The sequence below is a fragment of the Chelonia mydas genome, chromosome 4 (assembly GCF_015237465.2).
Source record: "Chelonia mydas isolate rCheMyd1 chromosome 4, rCheMyd1.pri.v2, whole genome shotgun sequence".
NCBI lineage: Eukaryota > Metazoa > Chordata > Testudines > Cheloniidae > Chelonia > Chelonia mydas.
In genome coordinates, this window is record NC_057852.1 from 106,347,176 (window position 1) to 106,374,797 (window position 27,622).

The window sequence follows — 27,622 nt, forward strand, 5'->3', positions numbered from 1 at the left end:
ACAAGATATACCATATAATAATGAACCACTCAGGAGAATGTAAAAACGTGGTTGCTTAAATAAGGTGGTCTTTTAATACAGATGCCAGAGAAATTTATTAAAAAGCTAAAAGGAAGACCTATAAAGGAGTAAATACTTATAGGACATTAAATATATTGTATCAGTTATTTAATAAAACAAATACATTTTAATTCAATACTTGAAATACTTAAAAATTTACGTTTAATGTATTAAGAAGTCTTGTGTAGTCCAAATATAAAACTGTCTACAAGGTACCCACAGATGAAATCAGAGTGTAAAAATCTATTTTGTTGCCGTCTGGTGTTTCATAATAAAAAATTTAAAGCAACACACAGAAGTATGCAAAACGCAATCTTTTGTGTATAATCTGTGGCCCCAATCCTGCTAATACTTACACACATGCCTAACTTCCAAGTATGTGAGCAATCCCACAAATTTCAACTCATAAGTAAAGATAAGCATATGCTGTTGTTGCTGGATCAAAGCCTTTGTACATACTTTACACATCTAAAGTATTTCAGGTGGGCTCATAGAACTGTAGAGGTGCGGCTGTTTCTAGTTCTGGGTGTTTTTAAAGTGCATTAAGAAGAGGTTTCAATAAAATAATTTAATACTGTAAATTGCTTGGCAATGTCTTGAAATGGGAGTTCTGGGCCTGGTCTGCACTTAAAAGTTTTGCTGGCATAGTTATGTCTGGGGGCTGGGCAGGCAGGGAATCACAAACTATACCAGCAAAAACACTCTTTTGCCAGCATAAACTAAGAAGGTTTGCTGGTATAGCTGTTCCAGTATAACCCTTTCAAGCATAGGCAAAGCCTTAATGAATGTGGGATCTTCTAGCAGAGGTTTTGAGTGAAATCATGCTGTTTCAAGTGATTTAATTACTTAAATATAAGGCTCCTGTGTAAGGATTTGAGATAGCTAGGCAGCTTTCTCCATGAACGAAACCAGTTTAGTTTTCTGTTTAAAAAAAAACAAAACAAAAACCAACTAAATATTTATTTTATTCTCCATTAAGTCTTTCTGTCTCAAGGACATAACTGACTTTGGAAATGCTGTAGAAAGGCACTAGCAGTGAATGTGGTGAAACGGGTACAAACTTCCACAGGGGTTCAATAACCCAATTATGACTTGTCTACACACAAAAGGTGTACTGCATTAATTATACCAGTATAGCTAAAGCTGCAAAACATCCTTATTACAGATGTAATTATACCAGTATAAAGATGCTTATAGTGGTTCAGTTTATTCCCGTTCCCTTACGGGAACAGCTACATTAGTATAAGGCACCTTGATAACTGTGTCCACACTAAGGGTTGTACTAGTGTAACTATTTTAGTAAACAAGCACATCTCTAACCACAATAATTATAATGGTGGAAGAACTGCATACAGCTGCCTGACATGCATGCTTTTAACTTTAAGAAATCCTCTTAACCACAAAGGGGGACTAATCATAAACTTTAAGTTAAGCACCTATGGAAGTGTGAGCAGCCTCAAGACCTAGGTTTATTTCTAATCCCTGCAGGAATACAGTATCCTGTTTTTCCTCCTTTGTACAGAAAAAGGGTTTTTCAAAATTACCAAAACCTTTCACCTCTCTAATATGTTCAGGCCTGGGTAGGCTTTAACAAAACGGCAATTCCACAGTACACTCCAGGACAGCTCAGCGCGCCCCTGCCATTCAAGCCTAAACTAAGCCCACATCCTAAGGGCGCTGCCTGAGTTATTCGCAGGCTGGTTGGGCCGGCCTGTGAGGGCAGAACTGGACCTTTCCGAGCCCATCTTTACTGGACGTTGGTACATCCGCGGGCCTGAGACCCGTGATCTCCGCGGCAGCGTGCGCTTGGTCAGTCTGGCTGAACTCAGGCCAGGGCACGGCGTGCAGAGCCCAGGGTCTCCGCGTGCTGCGGGGCCCGCCTCACCTCCGCATGGAGACACCTGGCTGCAGTCGGCTCCACTCTGCGGGCTGCGGCCGTTGGTGGCTGCGGGCAGGCTGAGGAGGCAACAGCGCCCCCGCGAGGCATGGGCGTAGAACACTCCGCGCGCCAGGAAAAAGGCGCCGCACCGCACCCCACCCCCAGGGGGCGCGGCGTGACGCGTTATCCACACGCATGCGGACAGGCTTTTGATTACTCCCTCGGAGTTGAGCGTGTCACCTCACGTGGTGTCACAACCCCTCGTTCTACGGGGTTGCGCCTGCGCTAAGGCGGCAGGAGCGTCTGGAGTCTGAGTGTGTTTGTCAGTTTCTCCGCCCACTACTTCCGACATGAACGTTGAGAATTTCGGCGCTAGTGAGAGGCTGGTGAACGCGGCCTACGTGCGGCAGGGGGCGCAGGGCCGGCGCGCGCATGAGCTGTGCCTGCGGGTGTTGCTGGAGCAGGTAACGGTCGTTCCTACCCCACTGCCCCAGGGGTTCTAAGGGCGCTCCGTCAGCGAGCGCCCAGCCCCCAGCTGTTGCGCAGCGCGCACCCTCCCTCCGTCCCTCCCTCGTGCGCACTGATTAGAGCGGTGGCTCTGAGCCCCCCCGTCCCTACCCTCAGCCTGAGGCGCCTGGCCGGAGTTGGGAGGATCCCCAGTAAAGGCTCCCTGCCCCTTCCCCTTTCTGTGCGCACTTTAGGGCAAGAGCGCGTGTGGCACTGCTGTGTCCTTCCCTGCTTATGGAGTAGCAGCCGTGTTAATCTGGATCCGCAGAAAGAACAGGAGGACTTGTGGCACCTTAGAGACTAACACATTTATTTGAGCATAAGCTTTTGTGAGCTACAGCTCACTTCATCGGATGCATCCGATGAAGTGAGCTGTAGCTCACAAAAGCTTATGCTCAAATAAATGTGTTAATCTCTAAGGCGCCCCAAGTCCTCCTTTTTTTTTAGTCTGGTTATGATTTGTCTGCCCCCTAGCGCACAGGAGCCCAGCCTTTGGGTTGTGCTAAAGCTGTACAAACACAGAACAAGGTCCTGGCCCTTGCCCCAAAGAGCTTACAAGCCAAGCGTAACTCCAGAGGATGGGTGGACGCAGATGGACTGGGAAATAGGAGGAACCTTGTCGTTGCACTTGGTGCCTTTCACCTCTTCCTTTGTGTAGGGCACACACTTTGAAAGCACATGGAGGGCCTCAGGGAAGATGCATTGATTTTTGTGGTCAGAAGGAACCATTATATTCATCTAGTCAGATCTTCTGCAGAGATGCATGCTGGAAGCATTGATATATCTCCCCAAAATAGCCATGCAGCACCTTGTCTGGCTCCAGCATTGTGGATCTTGGGCTTTGCGGAGTATGGACTCCAAGCAAGTTAGAGGTTTCTGTCTTCCTGCTTCCTAGCAGAGCGCTTTGCTGGGGCCCACATATTACCAGGGACTCATCTACACTACAAAGTTGATCTAGCTACATCGCTCAGGGTGTGAAAAATTCGCTCCCCGGAGTCAAAGACACCTAGTTAAACCAGCCTGAGTCCCAGTGTAGACACTGGTAGATCGACCGAAGAATTCCTCTCAGAGAGGTAAATTAATTACAGCAGTCGAAGAAGCTTGTCCGTTTCTGTAGTAAGGCCTAGTCTGTGCTGCACGGTTAGGTTGAGATGCCTTGTGTTGACCTAGCTGTGGAAGTATCTTCACTTAAATTTGGCTCCTGCTGATGTAAGTGCCTCTCTACGCTGATTTAGTTACACCACCTCCATGAGCGGCATAGAGTCACATGTAATTAGGTCAATGTAGTGTTAGTGTAGACACTGCCTTGCATACATCAACTGTTACTGGCCTCCAGATGCTGTCCCAAAATGCCCTACACTGACAATATTATCAATAAACGTGCTTCTGGTGAGGACATGCACTACCAACACAAGAAGCACATGGGCACACGCACAAAAGATTTAATAACAGGTTGACATAATTTTGTAGTGTAGATGTGACCTAAGTCTCTCCACTACAGTTTTGCAGCTGTTCCACTTCAGCATTTCTAGTGTAGATTTACTTCATTATTTTTGCAAACTCTACTGTGACCACTTGAAAAAAAGTATTAGATGCTTACAAGCAAGAGGTATTAGATGCTTACAAGCAAGACAAATGAGGGGATGTCCAACAGGCAAGGTCTAGAGCCAGTGCCCTGTGAAAAGCATAGCCTCTATCTGCTGCTCAGATTTTTACTGGTTTGTTGTCCCTAGGTCCTACTTGAGGGCTCCTATTTCAGGTTAACCTCTTCCTAGAATGGGTCTGATAAATTTGAAATGCCCTATCCCCTAACTCTTGGAAGTGAGAAGGAGCTTTCTCTCCACCCTTTCAGAACACTCACAGTGGCTGTAAGGGTTGGGTCTTCAAAACTCTACCCTTCTCCCACTTCTGAGCTTTCTTGCTGCCATTGAGAAGGGGGCCTGAGATAGACCTAAAAATGCAGTAGGAGTAATGTTTCTCAAGTCCCTTCTCATCACTCTATTGTGAATAACTCCAGTGACCTTCTTGCTGCTTATGGCTTTCACAAGCAGCAGCCTGACACTAACATGGTTTGTGATGGTTTCAGTGTTGCCCATAGGGTTCTGAGTATCAATCGTGAAACTGACCAGAGTCTTTTAATTTAATTCTTGTGCTGCTTGGTAAAGTTTTGAGCCTCACAGGTGTACTCTGTCTGGAGATTAAAGGGCTTGTTTACAGACCTGGGTTAAGAAATAAGGCATCCTTTTCTGGATGGAGTTAATCAGGGACTGACAAGCCCTCAGGAAAGTAGCATTTTGTCAGTTTACATTTGGTAGACTGTAACCATAAAATCTCTGCTTTTAGCACTTAGGCCATGTCTATACTACGAAATTATGTCAACATAAGTTACAACGGTATAAAGCCACTGAAGTTATTACATCGCTTGTGTGCGCATGCTTGGCTCCGTGTGTCAGCAGTGTGTATTCTCATCAGGAGCTCTTGTATTGATATAGAGTGCAATGTACTATGGGTAAATATCCCACTGTGCAACTCGCCACCATCCAGTGCAGGATCTTTTGGGAAGTTCTTGCAATGCCTGATAGGACCAAAACAAGTCACGCAGGGGTGACTAGGAGCATGGGGTCAACTTTCCATAATGCATTGTTCTCCATTCCATAATTTCATCTGCATCCCATAATTTTCATGCCTTCTTTTCAAAATTCCACAAACCCATGTGTCCCTCCTCACTGTCCGCCATCTCTGACAGAAGCATGGAGTCTGCACAGCTCTGTACTTTTGTCATGAGCATGGCAAGCACAGGGCATGTGATCCTGCAGTATTTACAGAGCAGGCAGAAGAGCCACGGGGAATGTGATGATTCCCTGGAGGCTAGATTGCTGTGGGACATAGTAAGAACCAATTGAGGATTGTGGGTGGCATTCATGGAGCAGTTGGAGATGGTGGAGTGTTGGTTCTGGGCCTGAGAAACAAGCATTGACTGGTAGGATCGCATCGTTATGGAGGTATGGCATGATGAGCAGGGGCTGCAGAACTTTTAGATGCGCAAGGCCACGTTCCTGGATCTGTGTGCTGAACTCTCTCCAGCCTTCCAGTGCAGGGACCCCAAAATGAGAGCTGCACTGACAGTTGAGAAGTGAATGACGATTGCACTGTGGAAATTTGCAATGCCAGATTGCTACTAGGTAGTCAGAAATGAATTTGGAGTTGGGAAATCCACCACGGGCTGTTGTCAAGCAAGTGTGCAGGGCCATTAATCATCTCTTGGTATGCATGACTGACTCTCGGTAATGTGCAGAACATGATGGATGCTTTTGCAGCAGTGGGGCCACTGAACTGTGGTGAGGCGATAGATGGCATGCATATTCCTATTTTAGCACCAGACCACCTTGCCACAGTACATTGACAGAGGGCTACATCACTGGGGATGCTTTACTGACATCAGTGTGGGCTGGTCAGGGAAGGTGCATGACGCGCACATCTTTAAGAACACAGGACTGTTCAGAAAGGTGCAGGGACTTTCTTTCCCAACCAACAATTACCATTGGGAATGTTGAAATGCCAATAGTGATCCTGGGTGACCCAGCCTATACCTTGCTCCCATGGCTCATGAAGTTATTCACTGACCACCTCGACAGCATCAAGAAGCGCTTCAACTACAGGATCAGCAGGTGCAGAATGACAGTTGAATGTGCCTTTGGTTGTTTGAAGGGTCACTGGCATTGTTTACTTATAAGTTTGGGCCTTAGGGAGAAAAATAGCTGAATGCCTGTTGTGTCCTGTATAAGAGCTGTAAAAGAAAGTGGGGAAAGTTTCCACCGGGATGGAGGGTGGGACTGAAGTGGCTATCTGCTGAAATAGAACAGCTAGCTACAAGGGCTATAAGAATTGCTCAACATGGAGCTATATGGCTCAGGGAGACTTTGAAAGAACATTTTAATAGTGAGTCAGAGTAGTATGTTTTGCTGTAGTGTTCTCTTCCTGGCCTTGCTCTTTTGCAGCCCCAAATGAATCTTGCAGTGATTGCTGTGTGTGTAGCAGTATAAGTAGGGCCCTACCAAATTATGGCCATGAAAAACGTGTCATGGACCATTAAATCTGGTCTTCTGTGTGCTTTTACCCTGCATTATACAGATTTCACAGGGAAGATCAACTTTTCTAAAATTTGGGTTCCTTCCCAAAAGGGACTTACAGTGGATCACAAGGTTATTTTAGGAGGGGGTTGTGGTATTGCCACCCTTACTTCTGAACTGCTTTCAGACCTGGGCAGCTGTTGGCCAGGCACCCAGCTCTGAAGGTAGTGCCCTGCCAGCAGCACCGCAGAAGTAAGTCAGTGTGTGTTGTGATTCATTACCCTTGATTTTTATTTTTGTTCTATAATATTCTGAAATTAGTAATTAGAAGTGAGTCTCCTGGTTATTAATGTGGAATATTGAGGTGCCTCCCTTACTCTCTTCTTGTGTGTTCAGACCTAATTTTCTGACCATTTAAATGGACACTATCATTTGTCTACATTTTTTCCTGTTGTTGTGACAAATAACTAAGATTATTGAAGGAGACTAGCGGAAGATAGTCTCTTTTTTTAGTGTTTAAAAACATACAGAAAGAAGAAGAGAACAGGGGTTGCATAGCTATTTGTTGCTGTGTAGTAATGCTTTGTGTTTTCAGAGTGCTTTTCATCTAAGCTAGGGGTTCTCAAACTGTGAATCGCGACCCCAAAGTGGGTCGTGACCCCTTTGCCAGGGCTGATGTTAGACTTACTGGGGCCCAGGGCCGAAGCCTAAGCCCCACCACCTAAAGCCTGAGCCCTTGGTCTTCAGGCTTGGCTGGTGTGTGGGGCTCCCGGGGTCATGTAGCAGTTTTTGTTGTCAGAATTGCGGTGCAATTAATTTTGAGAACCCCTGATCTAAGCACTTTACAAAAGGTGAGTATACTACACAAAGGAATGCAAAGAACAGTTGGCCGCAGTCTTTGTTTGGTCAGTCTCACTGTTTCCCCTGCATAAGTAGTCAGTTTCTCTTGCTTTAGTGGGGTTTTTTTTTTAAACAGTAACAAAGAAGAGGAAAAAATAAGTAGGAAAATGTGTAGTACCTGAAATTACTTTTAACTTTCTTTGATTATTAGTATTCTTTCTTCTGTTATCCTAGTTGTCTTTTACTTTATCTTCTCCATGTCTCTTGATCAGTGTTATACTCCTAATGGACTAAAGCTGCATGTAGTATACCAAATATCCTGTATATCCTTCATAAGGTGAATCTCAGAATCATAGAAGATTAGAGTTGGAAGAGACCTCAGGAGGTCATCTAGTCCAAACCTCTGCTCAATGCAGAACCAACCCCAACTAAATCATCCCAGCCAGAGCTTTGTCAGGCTGGGCCTTAAAAACCTCTGAGGATGGAGATTTCAGCACCTCCCTAGATAATCCATTCCAGTGGTTCACCCTCCTAGTGAAATAGCTTTTCCTAACATCCAACCTAAACCTCCACCACTGCAACTTGAGACAATTGCTCCTTGTTCTGTCATCTGACACAACTGGGAACAACCTAGCTCCATCCTCTTTGGAACCCCCATTCAGGTAGTTGAAGGCTGCTATCAAATCCCACCTCACTCTTCATTTCTGCAGATTAAATAAGACCAGTTCCCTCAGCCTCTCCTCATAAATCATGTGCCCCAGCCCCCTAATCATTTTTGTTGCCCTCCACTGGACTCTCAGCAATTTGTCCACATCCTTTATGTAGTGGGGGGGCCCAAACTGGATGCAGTACTCCAGATGTGGCCTCATCAGTGCTGAATAGAGGGGAATAATCACTTCCCTCAATCTGCTGGCAGTGCTCCTACTAATGCAGCCCAATATGCCGTTAGCCTTCTTGGCAACAAGGGAACACTGTTGACTCATATCCAGCTTCTCATCCACTGTAATCCTCAGGTCATTTTCTGCAGAACTGCTTAGCCAGTCGGTCCCCAGCCTGTAGGAGTGCATGGGATTTTTCTGTCTTGAGTGCAGGACTCTTCACTTGTCCTTGTTGAACCTCATCAGATTTCTTTTAGATCAGTCCTCTAATTTGTCTAGGTCACTCTGGACCCAAGCAAGAAACTTCCTAAATGCTCTTTGCTGCTTCTGTTTATGCATCCTAGAATACTGTACTTGGAGACAAATACATCTTAAATTTATTCTTTCTGGGAACATTAATATCAAATTGCATCGAGTATAGGAGCAGTTTATTATGTAGCTTTTATTACTAAATGTTCCAATTTCATATACTAGGAAGGGGAGACTAGAAGATTTCTTTAATGCTTTAAATCTGCTCAGTGCACTAAAGAAGATACCAAAATTAACAAAACAATCTACTTACAGAAATCTTATCAATTTTAATTATCCATATCTAGGCAGTATTTTTATTATAGTTATAATTCCTTCTGAAGGGCAAGTGTCCTGAAAATGGATGGGATGAAAGTACCATCGAACTCTTCCTCCATGAACTTGCCATTATGGATAGCAACAATTTTCTGAGCAACTGTGGTGTGGGTGAGAGGGAAGGAAGAGTGGCATCAGGATTAGTTGCCCGTCGGCATTACAGGTAAGTCTGACAAGTAATTTTAATGCTACTGTTTTATTATGTTTGTTTTGTATGCTTATTTTAATATCTTGTTATCAGAGTTTGAAAGCATTTGAAAAACAACATTTCATTACAGACAATTACATCAGTTTCAGATATCATATTTTCCATTAGCAAATCATTGAAAAGTTTTGTAACAAGATTTTTTTGTTAAAATCTCTCACCGTGTTCTCACAACTTTGCTCTTAAGGAAATTGTGAGTGTTAGAGATGCAAAATTTTGAATTGGACACGTGACAAAGCAAGAAGGAAAAGAAGAGACTTCTCTGGTTAAAAAATAACTTGTGTTACTTGTCCTTTAAAGTTCTGTTAATAGAGCACTGCATTAACCCATCTGTATATTATTCAAAACTTCTTCTTTCTTCTAAATATTATACCTATTGGAAAAGATCCCTTGCATCCAAATATTGATTGTTGTAATTATTAACTCATGACAGAGATTAATTGACATTACCATAAACCAAGCCATTAAAATTGATTCAGAGGAGGTAGAGCTATGAGACAGGGAGGGCTTCTAATAGCTTGAAGTCCTGAGTCTTCTGAGATTTGATGGGCACTTTGGATATTGAATTTTAGAGACTCTGTAGATATTGCTTTATCTAGATCCGCTGTTTTGGGTTGCTGTCCTATGCCAATTGTCTGCATTCTATTGTTATGTCATCTGTAATGTCAGCAGAGTGAAATTTACTGAAATCCCCATCTCTGACATGTTGGCACAAGGACATATCGGAGACTAGTATTCTAGTAAATTCGACTTTCACAAGTTAAGCTCCGTTTGGCCCATTCAGTTTTATAATGGGAGACCTCCAAAGAAAACCAGGGAACTGAATTCCTTTTGCAATTGCAACTAAATACGGTATTTTCCTTCACTTCTTGTTCTAAATTGCAGTTCTTTAAATTTAATGCGTGATCTTAGGGATCGAGCAGTTTTTGAAGGCCCCTGCAATTCTTCTTGAGGAAGAATTGTTCTAGTGGAGGACAGAAGACAGAGGTGATGCCTCCAGGTCTTTCTCCCATTCCATCTACTTAATTCTGTAGTCAGTCTCTGGCTTGATTGAGCTATGGGATCAATGGCATCTTCAGAGCATCTCTCTCTTCCCAAAAGTGCTGCTACCTGGCTTTTCTAAAGGAATGTGGTAGACTAGGAGTTGAACATATTGCAGGTGACAGAGCTGAGGATGTTCCTTAACTGTTGCTGGGCTGGGACAATTCTGTCGCCTTATGTACCACTTATACCTACTAGCTTCAGTAGTGGGAGAGAGAAGGAATTCTTCTAAGAGTTGTCCTTAGTTCCATCCCCACTCCATTGTCCTGCAAATTAGGTAAGTAAAAGAGTGGGGGGAAGCGTCAGGCAGTGGTTTGAGAGCACACTCTCCTTCTTGGCCATATTAAAATCAAAATGAATGGGCAGAGTGAGCCCAGCATCTAGAGACCCAGACTAGGAAAGAGAGATAGGGAACATGTAGACTGAGAGAAGGGGGACCAGGGGAACAAAGCATTTTTGTAATTGTAAAGTGTGGATTATGTGCAGATTTTTCAATCATCAAACCAATTAACTATTGCTGTAGTTACACTGGAAATGGGAGAAAAAAAAACTTCAGATATAAAACCACCTTCCTAAAAGTTCTGAGTTCCCTCTAGTCCATCAACTCTTCAGTGAGTGGATGTATGTGGCTGGAGTCCTCGCTGTCCCCAAGACAAAAATGGAATTCAAGTTGTTAGTAGTTGTATACTGTTGCTGAGCTTTCTTAGGCAGCTGCTGCATTTCACCAGTGGGTGAAGTTATTTCTGTAAGTGTGTAGTTCATAAAGAGTTATATGATCCTTCAAGCCTGAAAGGTGCTAAATAATATTCCACATTTATAAATGTAATTTGAGTGGTATCAGAAAGATGCAAGAATGTGAAGAAAGATGGGACTGCACAGAATGAGAAGGAGGAGGTAGTAGAATGCCGGGTGGGTAGAGACAAAATGTGGAGGGAAACAGAGCGTGTATTAACGTAAATGTTTTAAAATTTTTAACAGAGCATATGTAAACCACTTCACAACAACAGAGCAATGAAATGTTTATCAGGCACAGCATCTGTAAAATCCCATGGGTGTACTTTGCATTGTATAATACTGTTTTTTATTCTTCAAAAAACATGGCTGCAGTGTGTGCAAAGTGTGCTAGCATTTGTAGCATGATCTGGGGGACACAGATTTCACAGCCCTTTCTTCCGGTAAATCTACCTGGTGGATAAAGTAATCACTATTATAGGCCTTCTCAGTTACTCTGTTTAACAAGGTGTTGTTTTTGATGGCTTTACTGTACAGAAGTGAGTGAAATAGTCAATTTTATGTTAATATTATAAGGTATGGTAATTCATTATCTGATTTTGGTGTTGCATTGGATAAGACATTTTATCAAGGTTTATCAAATCAAATACTCTTCAGAAAACAGGAAATATTGCTTTAGGGCTTGAAAAATTCTTAATATAAGTTTTCAACCTCTTTTGTTCAGGCTAATCCATGGAATTGGGAGGTCAGGAGATATTTCTGCTGTCCAGCCTAAAGCTGCAGGTTCTAGCCTTTTGAACAAACTTACTAATTCAATAGTTCTGGACATTATAAAGCTGGCTGGTAGGTATGAAACGAATATTTCTCTTATGTGGGTGATATGGCAGTTAGCAAATATTCTATGCTACTACCTCGTTTGTTTTTATATACAGGTGTCCGGACAGTGACCAATTGCTTTGTGGTTCCTATGGCAACTGGCATGAGTCTAACTCTGTGTTTCTTAACACTGCGGCACAAGAGACCAAAGGCAAAGTATATTATTTGGCCACGCATAGATCAGAAATCTTGCTTTAAATCTATGATCACTGCAGGTAAGAGGAAGAAGATGGGATTGACCATGCAATGTGGCATTCTAACTACACATGTTTAAAACTATCCTGTTGATAGTGGTACTGGATTCATAAACTTGGTGTCTGGAAACAATAAAATAGACGACTGTAGAAATCCAAATAGAATATGGAGATATGTAAGAGTAGAGATAAAGATATCATCACTCTGCATAAAAAGAAAGTGAGGAATGTGTCTAGAATGTCGTGCCCAACTTCAGGCACCATATTACAAGAGACCAAAGAACTGGAAATAGTTCAGCAGAGGACAACAGTTGAGTATTTAGCTAGGCAGCCATAGCATTCTCTGAACATAGGTAATTATATGGAATGTGGTTTATTTAAGATATTTGTAATACCTGGTTATATACAGAGGAGAGGTTAAGAAAAATAGATTTATATTAGGAAAAAAGAGTAAGAAGAGACATGACTGAATTGTTCAAAACTTTTATTTAAATAAGATGGATGTCACCAAATTAAAGAATGAATAAGTGTCTCAAAAAAAAAAAATGGCAAGTACTGGATGTTTAGGGATTGGTAATGTTTAGGGATGCAGAGTCTCTTACCCCTACCTCACAAGTCTGAAACCAGCCTAGGTCAACAGTGACTAAGTCATTGCAGTATGATGGTTTCAGGTTGTCTAGTCCAAGTTCTTGTGGACAGGGGCTCACTCACAATTTCATTCCTCCATGACAGAGCTGAGGCATATTGTTAATCCAAGGAGGGAAGACCCACAGTGATGCTGCCATGCTAGATTAGAAATTGAAGAATTTAGTTTGGTCAACTCAATCCTACTCCCTTAGAAGTCAATAGGGGAATTCTCATTGATTGCACTGGGAACAGGAGCAGGCTTGACGGGAGTTCAGTACAAACTTCTTTGCATAGATGGAAATTAGTGTGTGAAATGGACTGCTAAAACTGGCAACTTGGGATGTATGAAATTTAAATTTATAAATAAAAAAGGATACAAATACTACTGAAAGAGGTGACCAGATATAGATGGGTCACATGACTTCCTTCCATAATAGGAAATTACTTTTTTAATCCTTATTTTGCTTGGGGATGATAGTTTAAATTACTTTAATTTTTCTGTTTGCATGCCATTCAGTTAAAACTGATGGTGGAAAAAGAAACAGAACACTGAGGCCTTTTTCTTTACGTTTTAGTTGGTACACAAAGTATGGAGGCTAAAAGTAGTGAAACTTCTAGACTTGCTAGATCCACTGTGGAGGAAAATATATGGTTCTACAAAATCACACCATATTTTAAGTATCAAACTAATTATTTTCAAAGAAGTGTTTTGAATTTTAATAGAGCCTTAAGTTTGCAGCCCTGTTCATATAGTTAACATGCATAATTGATCTTTTCAGTAACTCCATAGGTTTTAAATGATGCCATTTTGTCATGTACTGAAAAAACTTACATGTGGCACTATGGGCTTGTGCAATTGGATAGTTCCTCAAGCAGTGGCCTAACTGAAAAATGAATATATGTGCACAAAAGTAGTTTAACCATTTATGACTTAGATGTGTTTAAATTTTTTTTTCAAATGCACTGTCTCTTGGGTATGATCTTCAGTGAGGAATAGCCACATATAAAGTTTGCAGTTCAACTGTTTTATTGAGTCTTTGTATCTAAAGAAGTCTTAACACTTTTTAATGTGATTCTTTTCTTTAGTGATTGCTTAACTCAAATATGGATTAGCAAAATTGGCTCAGATTTTCCAAAAACAAAAATTTCACTTCCAGAATGAGTCCAAATGTGGACATTTCCAAACTCTGATCAATATTTGAGAGTTGAGAATGAGTAAAAACAGGATTTTGATGAAAGTTGAGTTGCAGCCTTAACTATAGCATTTGCTACAAACTGGTTTTATTTTTAGAAGCTGTTTGATTAGTATTTTTAGCATTTTTTTCCCCAGCAGTACTGTTTTAATGTACCTTGGAATCTTGAAAGGGAAATCCTTTTGACTGATTTCACCTGCCTCCCTCATATTGAATATTTAAAAACAGAATTGGGAGTGAAGGGGTTAATCTGCTTCAGTAAGGGAGATTTCCTTGAACCTGTTGCTGCTATGTGGTTCAGCTTGCAAAGGGCACTAGCTTTTACCTAAAGCCCAAGCTCTCCAGTGGGCACCAGTGAAGTTGTCATTTATGTACCAGTGTTCTTAATGATTCTGAATCTCTGAAGTAGTCTTACCAGAATAAGTGAGTAGAAATAAAAAAATCTGAAATTAAATCAGAGCCAATAAGCATGCATCTAGCCTGAAGATATAGACCTGTAAAATTACTGCTTAATACACACTCTTATTTTTATTGGCTGGGTTAGGTTTTGAGCCAGTGGTGATAGAGAATGTATTAGAAGGTGATGAGCTGCGCACAGACGTAAAGGCGGTAGAGGCTAAAATCCAGGATCTTGGGGCTGAAAATGTTCTCTGTGTTCATTCTACTACATCTTGCTTTGCTCCAAGGGTACCTGACAGGTAAATAATCCTCACATAATGCTTGGTAACTATTACCAAAGTTTTAAATAACCTTCACATTTATGCTCATCTTTCTAAAATTGCTTAATTACTACTACCAATAGTTAATGAAGCAAAATAGATACCACAGTGAAAGTTTATTTCCAGTTTCCTCCTGGAATTCAGGGAGCAGGAGGATGGAAACAATGCACCTTCTGCAAAAAAGCATACCAGAAGAAGCAGAAAAGGACGGACAAGAAACAGGGCAGATCTTCCTTTTCATACCTGGCTGAGGATAATAATCTCATTGCTTTTGGTGATATAAATGTGATTGTAGCCAGCAGTTTTTCATGTGATTCCACAGAAGTGGGTAAAAATGGTCTTCTGTGGAATCATACAACAGAAGCTTCCCTGGTAAGTCAGAGGTCACATTTTTCTTAGTTACAGTTCCCTATGCTGCTGTCTTCTTTAGTTCACTGATCACAGATGAATTTTTCTCATTTGACACTTTTGATAGCCCAAGGTGGGATGTCTGTCCACTGTGCAAATACCAGTGTATATACTAGTATAGCTGCAGCATTGCAAACCTGAAATGTAGATGTACTGGACGGATATTTAAAAAAAAATTTTTGCTCTGGTTTCTTGGTTTGAGCACTTACTAGCTGATCATGTGATGCTGGCACTCTGTTTCCAGCTGTTAAATCACATTAAAATAAGCTTAACATACATTACATTCTTTCCTAATATTACATTTCCATTCAAGCTATTGCTGTAATTGCCACAGGGATGTTAGTCAATCATTACTGACAAGGGAGATGAACCACACAGTCAAGAATGGGAGATAATATGGTCTTGAAATACTATATTAAGATGTGGTCTGCACTATGAAATCTTTGAAAACTCTTGTTCTGGAAACGAGAAATTGGATTCTGATGGCTAAATGCACTCAGTATGTTGGGACAAATTTTCAAAATGAGACCAGTGATAGTTGCTTGGAAAACCTGCTTTTGTGAATGTAAATACTGTCTGCATATGCAATTAGATAATAATAAACCCAAATACTGGGTTTTGGCAGTGTACAGTTGTATATCTGTGGGCTCATTTGTGTTCACAGTACAATTTGTTTAAAGTATAGGTTTTAATAATATTGTTGAGGTTTTGAAAATATAGTACCTTAACTTCAGCATAAGAATTGCTTAAATTAGGTATAATTCCAAAACAAAATAATCTTACTGCTGTTATAATTTTCTTTACTGCATCATATGTATCTATTTGCTTTAATTGCTTTGATACCTAGAAATTCATAACTGAATGTCTAAATTTAGAAATGAAACACTATCATTTTACAGTTGAAAAATGGCTAGTGAAAAATATCTTTCACTCTGTTATCCTACATTAGTCAAAAGTATCCTACATTTTATTGATTTAAAAAAAAAAAAACCCAAACACTTATACATGTTGGAAGGAAAGTGGGATGAATAATTCCGTCAGAATACGATGAACATTACCTGAAGATGAGTTGGAAAATGTATTGGCCAGCTTGAATCAAAACCACCAAATCAACTAGACTGTTTTTGAACTAGCGTGAATTTCTTTCACTCCTCTGCCTCCTCTCTTTTTTTGACAAGGTAGTGTTCTGTCCCCTGTGACTCTGAAATAAAATGTAAGATGGGGGCTGCATTAAAGCACACTACAGATAGAGAGGGTTTTGAGCTTTTTATTAAAAGGATACTTCCAACCATCAAAGACCACAAGATGCATATTCATAAAAGGAAGGTAAATCCATACAACATCCCTGTAGGATACCTTTTTATATGTATGTTTTTAAATATCTGACATTTTTGTTTTAATGCTCTGTCATAGAAGCATGCTGAAATGTAAATTTTTAAGCAAATGTCATGCTACATGAAATTTAACATTTTTATTTTTTTAAAAGGTCTTTTTAAGCCTAAATTCATTGTGTGCCCCTTTCTAAGTATTACCACTCTTTATTGGAAAGAACAGAGCTGTAACAAGGGATTTTAGTGCCCGGGGCAAGTATATTTGTGCCCCCTAGAGGTGATGGGTGGAGGGGGTTTGCAGGGTAACATGCCACCCCTCCACCCACTATTTTTGCCTTCTATTGAGTCGTGCCCCACAGTTTGAAAACAGTTACCTCTTGCCAGAAGCCAGTAGATTGGAAGCTAGTGGGAGCTGCGTGGGCCCCTGGTTCTTTGCAGTTGAATTTGAATTTGAATTGCAGTTGCAATTGAAAAGTTATAACTTTTCAAAGAGAATATTTTCAAAAATAAATATAAGAAATGTACACAAGTTGGGGGGAAATCAAGGGATTTTAGAGAGATGCCAGAATTGGAACCCTTTTCCAATGTACTAAAAGCGTAGATCTTATAAAATACAAGAGGCCCAGAAAGTTTAGTGAGCTCTGCCCGGTGAACTCCTGCATCTATGCAGAGCTTTATAGACTTTAGTGGGGTCCAGAGGTCCACCCACATGGAGCTCATTGCAGCTCTGAGCCTGTATGGTAAATGAAAGTTTATCTGGATTGTGAGAAATCAATTCCAGCAAGGTGCTGATCCATGGATCTTTGCAGTCAGCAATTATAGGGCTACCTATTAAGCCTAAGGAAAATCTCTTTTGTTAGTAAGTTATCTGAGATGTGAAAGCAAAGATATTGGCCCAAATCTTGAAATGAGTGTTGCTTGAAAAAGAAGAGTACAGGATTCAACTTAGTGTAGAGGAAAGATTTTATTGGTAACTAGTAAAATAAAATGAAGATGGTAGAGAAGACCCAAACACAGAGAAATACCAACCATCCAGATATGGTACTAACTAGGATCAAGTTCATGTGCCTTTAAACTTAGCTGGGATCAAGCATATTCAGACTAGTATAGCTGTCCTCTTTTGGGGCCCGTATTTGGGAAAGCGCTTAAGTCAATGGTCTTAAGAACATGCTTGCCTATATTAAGGACCTTAAGCATCACCCACTGACCCTCCAACTGCAACATACTTTGGTTACTATATTGTGGTTATCTGAAGATACAGTAATTTATATGCAACATCATTTGACTTTCTATGCTATTTGCTTTAAAATTGTACAAACCTCTCAGCAGGTTCCAGAACACACATTCTTAATTTAGATTTATGTGCAGACAAAGTATAAAACAAAATAATTTGGTGTGGCAAAGGTGTCAGATTGGAGTAATGGGAGCCCAAAGTCTACTTCCCACAGAGTACATATAGTATGAGTAGCAGGAGTGCATGATTCTCCTCATAGATCTGTCAGTATTTCTCTCCTCTCTTCTGGAGGAACCACTTGTATTGTCAAGAGGACAGAGTTACTTCCATGCCAAGTTACTCCTTGGCCTCTGCTTAGAATGCAGATGAGCACCAATTGATGTCAAAGGTGCTGGTGGTTTTTGAAATATGATTACTAAGGTTTGTACTGAGACTACCAACCCATTAAACATAGGCCACTCAATAGCTATCAGAGCATAACAACTTTAGTCACTACCCAGCTGGGTTAGATTGAACTGGGAACCTAAAGGTGAAACGTTCCCTATCCTGTGCTATTTCCAATCTCTGTAGACATTTCATTCCCCACACAAATTTTGAAACTTCAGTCAAACCCTTTTTGGGGCTTAGTGCTATAAATTGAAAAAATACAGTAAGCTGAAACATGCTTTAAAAAAACATTTTTGCAACTCCAATTACAGTTTTTTGCAGGGGTGCTTTTTACTAAAAAGTTCTTTGGAATCAAGGTTAAGCATGAAAAATTTGAGCCCAACCCAAAAGGTTAGAGAGTGGGTATAGGTAACTAGGAATGTTAGTTTACCAAAAAAAACCCTTTCTATTTAACTATCAGGTCACAATGGTAATACTAAGGTATGTCTACTCTCAGCTGGGAGCATGCCTCCCAGCCTTGGTGGACAGAAAGTCGCTAGTTCTCCTTGAGCTTGTATGCTAAAAATAGCAGTGTGGACTTTGTAGTGCAGGTTAACTACCTGAGTTAGGACTGAGGAAGTCAGGTGGGCCTGTACTCGAGCAGCTAGTCTGTGCCACTGCCCATGCTCGGAGGTCTGTACTGGTATTTTTAGTACACTAGCTCAAGGAGAACTAGCATGTATCTGTCTACCCAGCTGGAGGCATACTCCCAGTTGCAGTGTACCCTAATATAATTGTGGAGAAGTTTCCTTTTCCGTCACTTGCCCCCATTTTGACCTTCTTGTATTAATTAGTCCTTAAATGGCCTGACTCATACCATAACTTCACTGTGTTCGGTTATAAGTGTTTTCCTAATTTGCACTTTTATGTTTGTAGACTGGAAGAACTGGCTGTGATTTGTTCTAATTATGACATTCCTCATATTGTCAACAATGCATATGGAGTTCAGTCTTCAAGATGTATGCATCTCATCCAGCAGGTATGAGGCTTGTATTTCAAATGAGACTTTTAAATGATATATTTATATTAACCTTTGATATGCAGTTATCTAGAACTACGAAATGCACAACATGGGCACATTCTGTCAAATGTTTTTGCAGACTTGAATCTAATCCGAGGCAGTTTTGCATGTCTGAGCAGATTCAAAGGACAGAGTACTTTTTCAGAGCTGCTTCCCCCTGCTGACAAAGTCAGGTGGGCCAGATTGAGCAGAATTGGTTTCCAGCAACCTTCCTACATTTCAGACTAAAAAGGGTTTTCTTGAAGGGTTATTTTGACTCCCCACAACTTCTCATAGTTAGGGGCTTGAAGTAATATTCATTAGCTTCTGATTATTATTCACACTACAAAATCAGAAACATACAAAGTAAAATTGAAAGAACAGGAAGAAAAATAATTTCCCACAAATCACTTGGGATTTTTTAATTGTCAAAAATATGGAAGAGACTTCAGGGTATTGGTGATGCTAAATCAATAAAGTATATATAAATAATTTGTCAAAGGTAATGCACCATGTGAATTTGAGGCTGAGGAAAGGCAAGGTAGTAGAGGAAAGAGTAAGGAAAAGAAAGGGGTTGGGGGCGGGGAGGGGAGTTCCAAACTGTTGTTTCCCAAAATGCCAAGCAGTATGTGGCCCTTCCAGCTGCTTCAGATTCTTTTTCTAGTGTAAAAATTAGGATGGAAGCTTTTCAGTATTCCAGATGTCATTATTATAGAAGAAAGTGAGTTAAAATTGGCAGATGGTCAAGCAAAATGCTGCTGAAAGTGGGGAAGTTGGGGACGGAACCAAATAGTTCAGATAACCCTCTTTTAAAATGAGGGAGAGACTTGGAAGAAATAAATATATGCTCACCTTTTCTCTGTCTGGAACGTAACGTTTTCCCCTATCTTTGCTTCATTTTATTAAGAAATACTTTTCATAGTGGAAGGATGTTTTATGTCTTCTTAAAACTGCTTCCTAAACTTATTAGAACAATTATATTTAAAATCGTGGACTGTAATTGAATAGGAATTAAGACCTCTTCAGGATGTGAATTATTAGGTACCTTATTACTGATGCACTTCTGAGGTGGCTGAAGGAATATGACAGAAGTGCCACAACATCCTACCAATGTCCACCTCATCCTTGCTTTTTGCTACAAACTGTTCCAGGGAGAGGAACAACTGACTGATACTGGATAAGCTACTTTGTTATGTTTCAGAGTAGCAGCCATGTTAGTCTGTATTCGCAAAAAGAAAAGGAGTACTTGTGGCACCTTAGAGACTAACAGTCTCTAAGGTGCCACAAGTACTCCTTTCTACTTTGTTATAATGCTACTTTTTAAAAAAAATGCCTGTTTTGGGAGAATTGTTTGTTAAATGGACATTTCCTAATATGCAGCATCAGCCATAAAGCTGTTAACCCTTTTATCAGTAGTTGCAATCTACATGTGGTTTTTTTTGGTCAACAGCACCTTCAGAAGTGTAGATTGAACAGACTGAGGTCTTTAGGTATTTTGATAACAGTCCTTTTACTAGAAGTTAGTGGAAATTCCTTGTTTTAAAGGGACACTGTCAACTTAAATCTTTCTGAGAAATGTTTTACTGACTGTTACAAACATCTAATCTGGCTATAACTGAAAGATTAGAGGAAAAGACATCTTTCAGCATGTTTAATTTTGTACATCTGACAGCACTTTTTGTATCATTTCTAATATTTCCCTTTTGTGTTGGTGTCTCACATATCAGCAGGATAGAGGAAAACATTTTACAATCCCTATTTTTTCAAAAGAAATCACAGGCACAGATAAGGGATATTACTTTGGGTCTAATGCCTGAAACTACTATTTTTTTTTAAAAAAAAACCTAGATTTCAGGTTGATGGTGACCCTTTAATAAAATTATATTGTTTAATCTTCACAAGCATTAATTTTTTAAATAAAAACATTTGAAGTGAGATTATGGCTGCTATGTGCTCTTGAGTGGTTGAAGGCCCTTGCAAAACATACTTGAGACATGAGGATGGAAAACAATTTCTGATGTTTTATAGTTTACTTGATATTTATTGTACCTACATTACAGTGGTTTTGTGACATGTAATTGTTTGTGAAGCATTTTGATCTTCACATGGATGGGCTGTGTAATTGCTGAGTATTATCCTACAGCTAATGAGGGTTTCTTATCAGAGAAACTATATTATTATAGGCTAAACTTATGATCAGAATGTTAAGAAACTTAATTTCTTGTGTCAACTCAAATGGAAAAAATCATTTGTAATGATAATCTTGTCAAGAAACACTGAAAAGCACAGTTATGTGCATTAGTGTATTGGGCTGTGCATTTCTTTCTGGCTTGTAGCTAGATATTTCTTATGATATAATCTTAAACATTTAACTGAAGTCATTATTTCAGAGTTTGTTAACAAAAGAAATCTCTTTTCAATAGAAATTATACAATCTAGGAGGAAATTAATTTTAAGGTATATTTAGGAGCCAATGCGTTCCATGATAACAGTGGCAGAATTTGTCAATGGTAAGGGATGTCTTGGAGAATCATGGGCCCTGGGAAAAGTTCAAGGGTCCCAAACCACTATCATCCTCAAGATATTGGGAAGTTGGGGCATTCTACCCCTCCAATGTAATGATAGATATCGATGGAAAGGGAAGCCACATGAAGTTCCCAGGGCACCTGCTTATCCATGTTGTCACGAGGCAAGTGCGCCTCATGCCCTCTTGGGGTGGGGTAATTATTTCCCCACAGTCGCGTCCTTCCGATCACCCCTTGTCTTGGGGTAGTGTGGCCTAGTGGTAAAAGTCAATGTGGCCACTCTCTCAAGGTTGTGTGGCCCAATGGCCAGAGTCAGGGTGTGGGACCTAATGGTCCAAGTGAGTATGGCTTCCCGGTTTGGCCAGGGTGTATAGCCTAGCGGCCACAGTCAGTAAAGCCACCCTCTCTCAGGGCCGCATGGCCTAGCGGCCACGGTCAAAAAAGTGGGCCACCACCCCAGGGTGGCTGACAGCCAGGTAGGGGGACCTGGGCCCTCCCTGCTCCACCAGGTCCAAGCTCAGGGCCATGTGAGTGGCAAGTATGCCCACCACTGAGTCAGCAGGGAATCCGTTCAAAACATGCTGACCTCACTCAGCACCACAACTTGTCTCCCTGAGCTACTTCCTACCTGGTTCCTGATGCCAGGGATTCTGGGCTCCCCAGTCAGTGAAGCTCCCAACATCTCCGCCACTCCTTGGCCATCCTTCAGAGTCTCAGCATCCCTGGCTTCTGCCATCTGGGACTCCTGCAGTTCATAGGCTGAAGCTTGCAGCATGCATTTTCTCTCTTCAACAGTCAGCCCTGAATGGGCTGAGGTGCTCCCTTTTATACCTAGTCTCCAGCTGGAGCATGCCCAGCAGGGCCGCAGGGGTGTGGCCTCCTCAGCCCAGAGAGTAGAGTAAACTCTCACAGTACCAGTGCAGGGCAAGTGCACCCCGTCACACTTGTACATACTCATTACTAATAGACCAATGGATTGTGCATAGGTACCATGATGAATGCCAGAAAATAAATGCTAGAAGGATGGATCCAACAAACCAAAATGGAATGGGAGGATGAGGAGGAAAAAAACTAGATTTTTTTTTTTTTGAAGAGGGGGAGTGATCCTGTTCCCAGTACCCTGTCAACTGCCCCACTTTTCCCTTTCCCCCAACTAAATGCAGGTGTTAAACCTCTGGCATTCATCTCCGCACGAAAACACTGCCAACTCATTGGCTCCCTCCCACTCACGACCCAAACAGCTGTTTAAAAAACAGAAGTGACAATACATCTTCTATGTTTTGTTATTGTCACAGATACTAGTAACATTCATGTAGCTTGATTTAATATATAAATAAATTGTGTGCTTGAGTATATTATACTGATTTCATGCTGCTGCAGACGTCTCAGCTAACTGGAGAATTCATAAATTTGTGGCTTTTAAAAGGCCAGAAAGGACCATTGTGATTTTTTTCTAGTCTGACCTCCTGCATAACACAGACCATAAGACTTCTCTGAATTCACAATATTTGTGCTTCAGAAATCGGAGCCTTGCTGCAGTATTTACATCCTGTGTCTTGGAGAATACTTAGCCCCCTGGTTATAATGACAGTTTGTTTTATTGAGGGGAACTTGACTCCATTTGCAGTAGTGGAGTTACTTGGATTTTCATATTATAGGCAATCTTACATGATACAACTAACTGAAATCTTGGTAAGGACAGTGTTTGAGTGTTCTCCCACAATCATCCACCGGTTTTAATGGGAATTATATATCTGTACTGAGAAAAGACTCTGTTTTCTCAATTAAACATAGCTACACCGTGGCCATTTTTATATATAAATATAATCCCTGATTGAGACTCAATTTGGTAAACTTTTGAAATGTTGTGGGTTACTGACTTTTATAGGAGTTATACAGTTAAAAATCCATGCAGTACTTTGAAAATGTACCGCATTGTGTAAGACTTCAATTTAGTTCAGTGTTTCAATTCCTTGCAAAATAGGGATTAATAGTAGAATTACAGATAGATGAACCTATGGTGATATGTAGCAATGCAACCATGTTCTTAGTAAACACTACTGAGAAAAGGAACTTAACCATTTTAATTTTGTTTTAGCTCTAATGTATTTTCTATGAGAGTTTTATTAATGTAACTTGCTGTCCATTGCTTTTACACATAATACAATTGAATGCTATCAAACACTTGTTCCTAATGTGTACATGTGTGTGGGGTGGTTGTGTTGTTTTTGTTTTGTTTTTTGTTTTTAGGGTGCTCGAGTAGGTAGAATAGATGCTTTCATCCAGAGTTTGGACAAAAATTTTATGGTTCCAGTAGGTGGTGCTGTCATTGCTGGCTTCAATGATTCCTTCATCCAGGATATCAGCAAGATGTACCCAGGTAAATAATTGACAGATTGATTCATCTTTGTGAAATAACTGCAGAGAACTTGAATATCTGCTTCTGTGTGTGTGTGTGTGTGTGTGTATACACACATTCATCTTTGTGAAATAACTGCAGAGAACTTGAATATCTGCTTCTATATGTGTGTGTGTGTGTGTGTATATACACCCATTCATCTTTGTGAAATAACTGCAGAGAACTTGAATATCTGCTTCTGTGTGTGTGTGTGTGTGTGTATACACACATTCATCTTTGTGAAATAACTGCAGAGAACTTGAATATCTGCTTCTGTGTGTGTGTGTATACACACATTCATCTTTGTGAAATAACTGCAGAGAACTTGAATATCTGCTTCATATATGAAGCAGATATTCAAGTTCTCTGCAGTTATTTCACAAAGATGAATGTGTCATATATATCATTTTATATATATCATTTTGTGTGTGTGTGTGTGTGTATGTGTGTATATATATATATATATATATATATATATATATATATATATATATATATACACACACACATAAAATGAGAGAGAGAGAATTAAAATAATCTGTATATCATTGCTTCAGGAAGAGCGTCAGCATCTCCTTCCTTAGATGTCCTCATTACACTACTGTCCCTGGGTGAAAGTGGCTACAGACAGCTACTAAAAGAGAGAAAGGTAAGCTTTCTGGCAAACAGCATTTCTTTTTCTTTGTAAATACAGTGCAGTCACAGTACAGCCCAGGAGCATTCACATATGAGTATATGCAGTTTGCCTGTTTATCACTGGATCCCAAACTAGAAAATTAATCTAAAATCCTTTACTGTATTTCAGGAGCCACATACCTCGCTGTTTAAAAATATATGTGACTTCCAAAATAAATCTTTTACTTTTGAAAGCAACAGCCATGCAAATTCCAGACTGTTTCTGACTTTGAAAACAAAATTGCTTGAAACATGGATCATTATTTTAAAATGTTCATGTATTTGGCCTGAACATTTCACTTCAAAAGCACGCAGTTCACAGGAAGAATACTAATTGAAACTTGAAAACAGTTTATAGTAGAGTTAATGGGAGTGGTTATGTTTTAGGTTGGACCATCTAATTTCAGAAGTGCTATCAATCTAGGCAAATACTTCCTTTGTGGCTGGGTCAGGCATTTTGCAGCCTGTCAGTAATACATGACCTAAAAGAAAGTTGTGAGGATTTGATTTTATGTAAATGTCTGCATCTTCTATTACTTTATTTTGTATTGGGCTTAGACATGTTGTCTCTTGTCCATTTGTGCATATCACATGCGTGAAATAAAACAGTCTGAACTTCATGGTCTCTCTTGTTCAAATACAATTCCATCTAACACCTTTAATCACTAGATTCACAAATAAGGTGGTATACAGTAGTTAGCTGTATTTTGACTAATGAACAAAAAAGCTGAGATTTGCATCAGTAAATGTTTCCTTTTTCTTCCACCCATTCCCTTAAATAATTGTAAACAAATTAGTTATGCCTTTCCGTAAAATTAATTTTGATTGTACGCCTTATAATGATGGTGAATATGTAATGTGGAGCTGTAGGAATTGTCCATGTCACAAATATGGTAATTCTTTAACAAATAAAATGTCTTAATGAATAGCTGTATATTTCAAAAGTAATGACATTATTTTCCTGGAACTAGGATTCTAAAGTGAATAAAACATCAGATATTTACAACTTCAATAGGCAGGTCTTTTTATTCAAAATGTGGCTCTACGCTATAAACATACTTTATGTATGGTGTAAATATTTCCTTTATTGGATTTGTGGTAGGAATGAGAACCCTTTTTGTTTAAATGTGCTTGCTCCTGAACTGTATAACTCTAATAGTGATAGTTTATTGTCTGTGCTCTGTGGAGGCAGAGCTATTATGCTCTCAGCAGGAGCTATTTATAGCTTGACATTGAATACTTCTTTCTATATTGGTGCAGCCTACACCTACTCAAAAAAGAAGTGAAGCTATAAAAAACTCCATGTATTTTTTTCTTTCTTTTCTTACCTTATCCTTATTCACATCAAATGTTACTTCAGGTTATTTGAGCTCAACTCAAAACAAAAAGCCCAGATTTTTAAATAAAGAAGGATAATCTCTTGCAACAGACGGAAGCAAGAACCAGACTACTCTGTTTCTGCCCTTCACTGGGGAGAACTGTGTCAAGGTGTAAAATGTTATCTGGTGGCAGAGAGAGGAGTGTGCATGCAATAGGCAGGCCCAGAGGTTCAGGGCATCAGGCAATATGGAGGGAGTGATTGTGTGACCAAGGGCAGAGCAATGAGGGGATCTAGCTGACTCGCAGGGTTCGGGCTAAGGGGCTGTTAAATTGCCGTGTAGATGTTCAGTCAGTCTGACACCCGGGTTCTAGGACTCTGTGAGGTGGGAGGGTCCCAGAGCTCAGGCTGCAGCCCGAGCCCAAATGTCTACACGACAATTAAACAGCCCCTTAGCCTGAGTCAGCTGGCACAGGCCAGCTGCAGTTGTCTAATTCCAGTATAAACATACCCCGAGTGTGCACGTATTTAGAGTGCAAGTGGCTGGGGCTGGCAACAGGTGAACCTATATGAGAGACGGATGTGTCTTTAAGGGACAAATGCAGTGGGTATGTCTGGGAAGGAAGAACTGATCACAAACACCTTCACCGCTGTTTTGCTGTCTCCGGGGGGTGGGGTGGGGGAATGAAAGCAGTTTTTTTTCTTTCTCCCCTCTTCTAGCCCTGTCACCTCCATCATCACACTTAACACCTAGTGGCAGTATTGCCTCATGCATTTTATATTAATTGACACAGGGACTGTCTGTTGCTATGTGTTTACAGACTGCCTAGCACAATGAGTTCCCGATCTTAGTTGGGGACTCTAGGCACTACTGGAATGCAAAGAACAATAATAGGCACATAGTCAAATATGACAAGTACATGAATGTTTTCTCTCATTTTGAATTCTAGTATTATGTAAAGGTTAGATTTCTAAGAGGTGATCTTTTGGTGCTCTTAAATAATATACTTGTTGTACATCAAATTCTATATTTCAGGTTTTAACATGAAACCTATATGTTATATACTTATTTCTTTGGCTGAACCAGACAATATGTACCAAACATAGTAGTAATACAATTCCTGACACCCAATGCAAAATATTACTCATGCTGAGGAGCAAATGTTAATAAACTCAGAATAAACATGACAACCAAGGAACCTAAATTTCAGTATCAGATTTAACATTGGTTACCTATACTGTGGAGAACATCTTACTGCTCTGTCTAACCATTTGATATGTTGGTAATATCAGGAAGACAACTACAGAGTGTTGTGCTCAACTATTTAGCATTTTCCTTAGTTTTCTCAATAACCTAATGGTCAGGATGTATTGGCTACTGCTGAGACACAGCCAGCATATGTTATTTCCTGTTTTTGAAATGCAATGCAGATTTTGTTTTGGTGACTAGGTGTTTCTAACTTTAGTTATTTACAGAGCCACTTATATTCCATAATGACACATGAGTATGAAGTATTTAAAACTACGTGAAAGAGAAAGGTACAATGGAGAGGAACATTTTGATTTGTAGCTGTTTTACATATGTGTTACCAAGAAAATGTAGACTATGTTGATAAATATGAACGTACTATATTTTGTCTCTACAATTCAAAATCAAGTTATATTGCTGCTCTACTTACAACTGAACTTAGGAATAGTGAGAGAAAATACTTGTAATGCATATTAAGACCGTTAAGTTTTCAAAATGTTAGTACTCCAATACTTTCACTTATTCATTTGTTGCTGTCTCAGAATTCGTGAAGTGTTGGATTCCCATGTTATAGTTTGTGAGATTTTTTGAGTTACTGCAGGATTTTCTCTTT

General features: G+C 40.1%; 1 protein-coding gene across 1 annotated transcript in view; it reads left to right on the top strand.

The window, feature by feature from the left end:
• The first annotated feature begins 2,156 nt into the window (after window positions 1-2,156).
• SEPSECS (Sep (O-phosphoserine) tRNA:Sec (selenocysteine) tRNA synthase) overlaps window positions 2,157-27,622 on the top strand; it is a 43,245-nt gene continuing 17,779 nt past the window's right edge. The window contains exons 1-8 of the mRNA XM_037897977.2: window positions 2,157-2,403; window positions 8,867-9,021; window positions 11,561-11,679; window positions 11,769-11,927; window positions 14,271-14,424; window positions 18,721-18,823; window positions 23,620-23,749; window positions 24,325-24,416. Of these exons, the coding sequence (XP_037753905.1) occupies window positions 2,290-2,403; window positions 8,867-9,021; window positions 11,561-11,679; window positions 11,769-11,927; window positions 14,271-14,424; window positions 18,721-18,823; window positions 23,620-23,749; window positions 24,325-24,416 (1,026 nt within the window). The 5' untranslated portion in view covers window positions 2,157-2,289. The remainder of the gene's footprint in view (window positions 2,404-8,866; window positions 9,022-11,560; window positions 11,680-11,768; window positions 11,928-14,270; window positions 14,425-18,720; window positions 18,824-23,619; window positions 23,750-24,324; window positions 24,417-27,622) is intronic.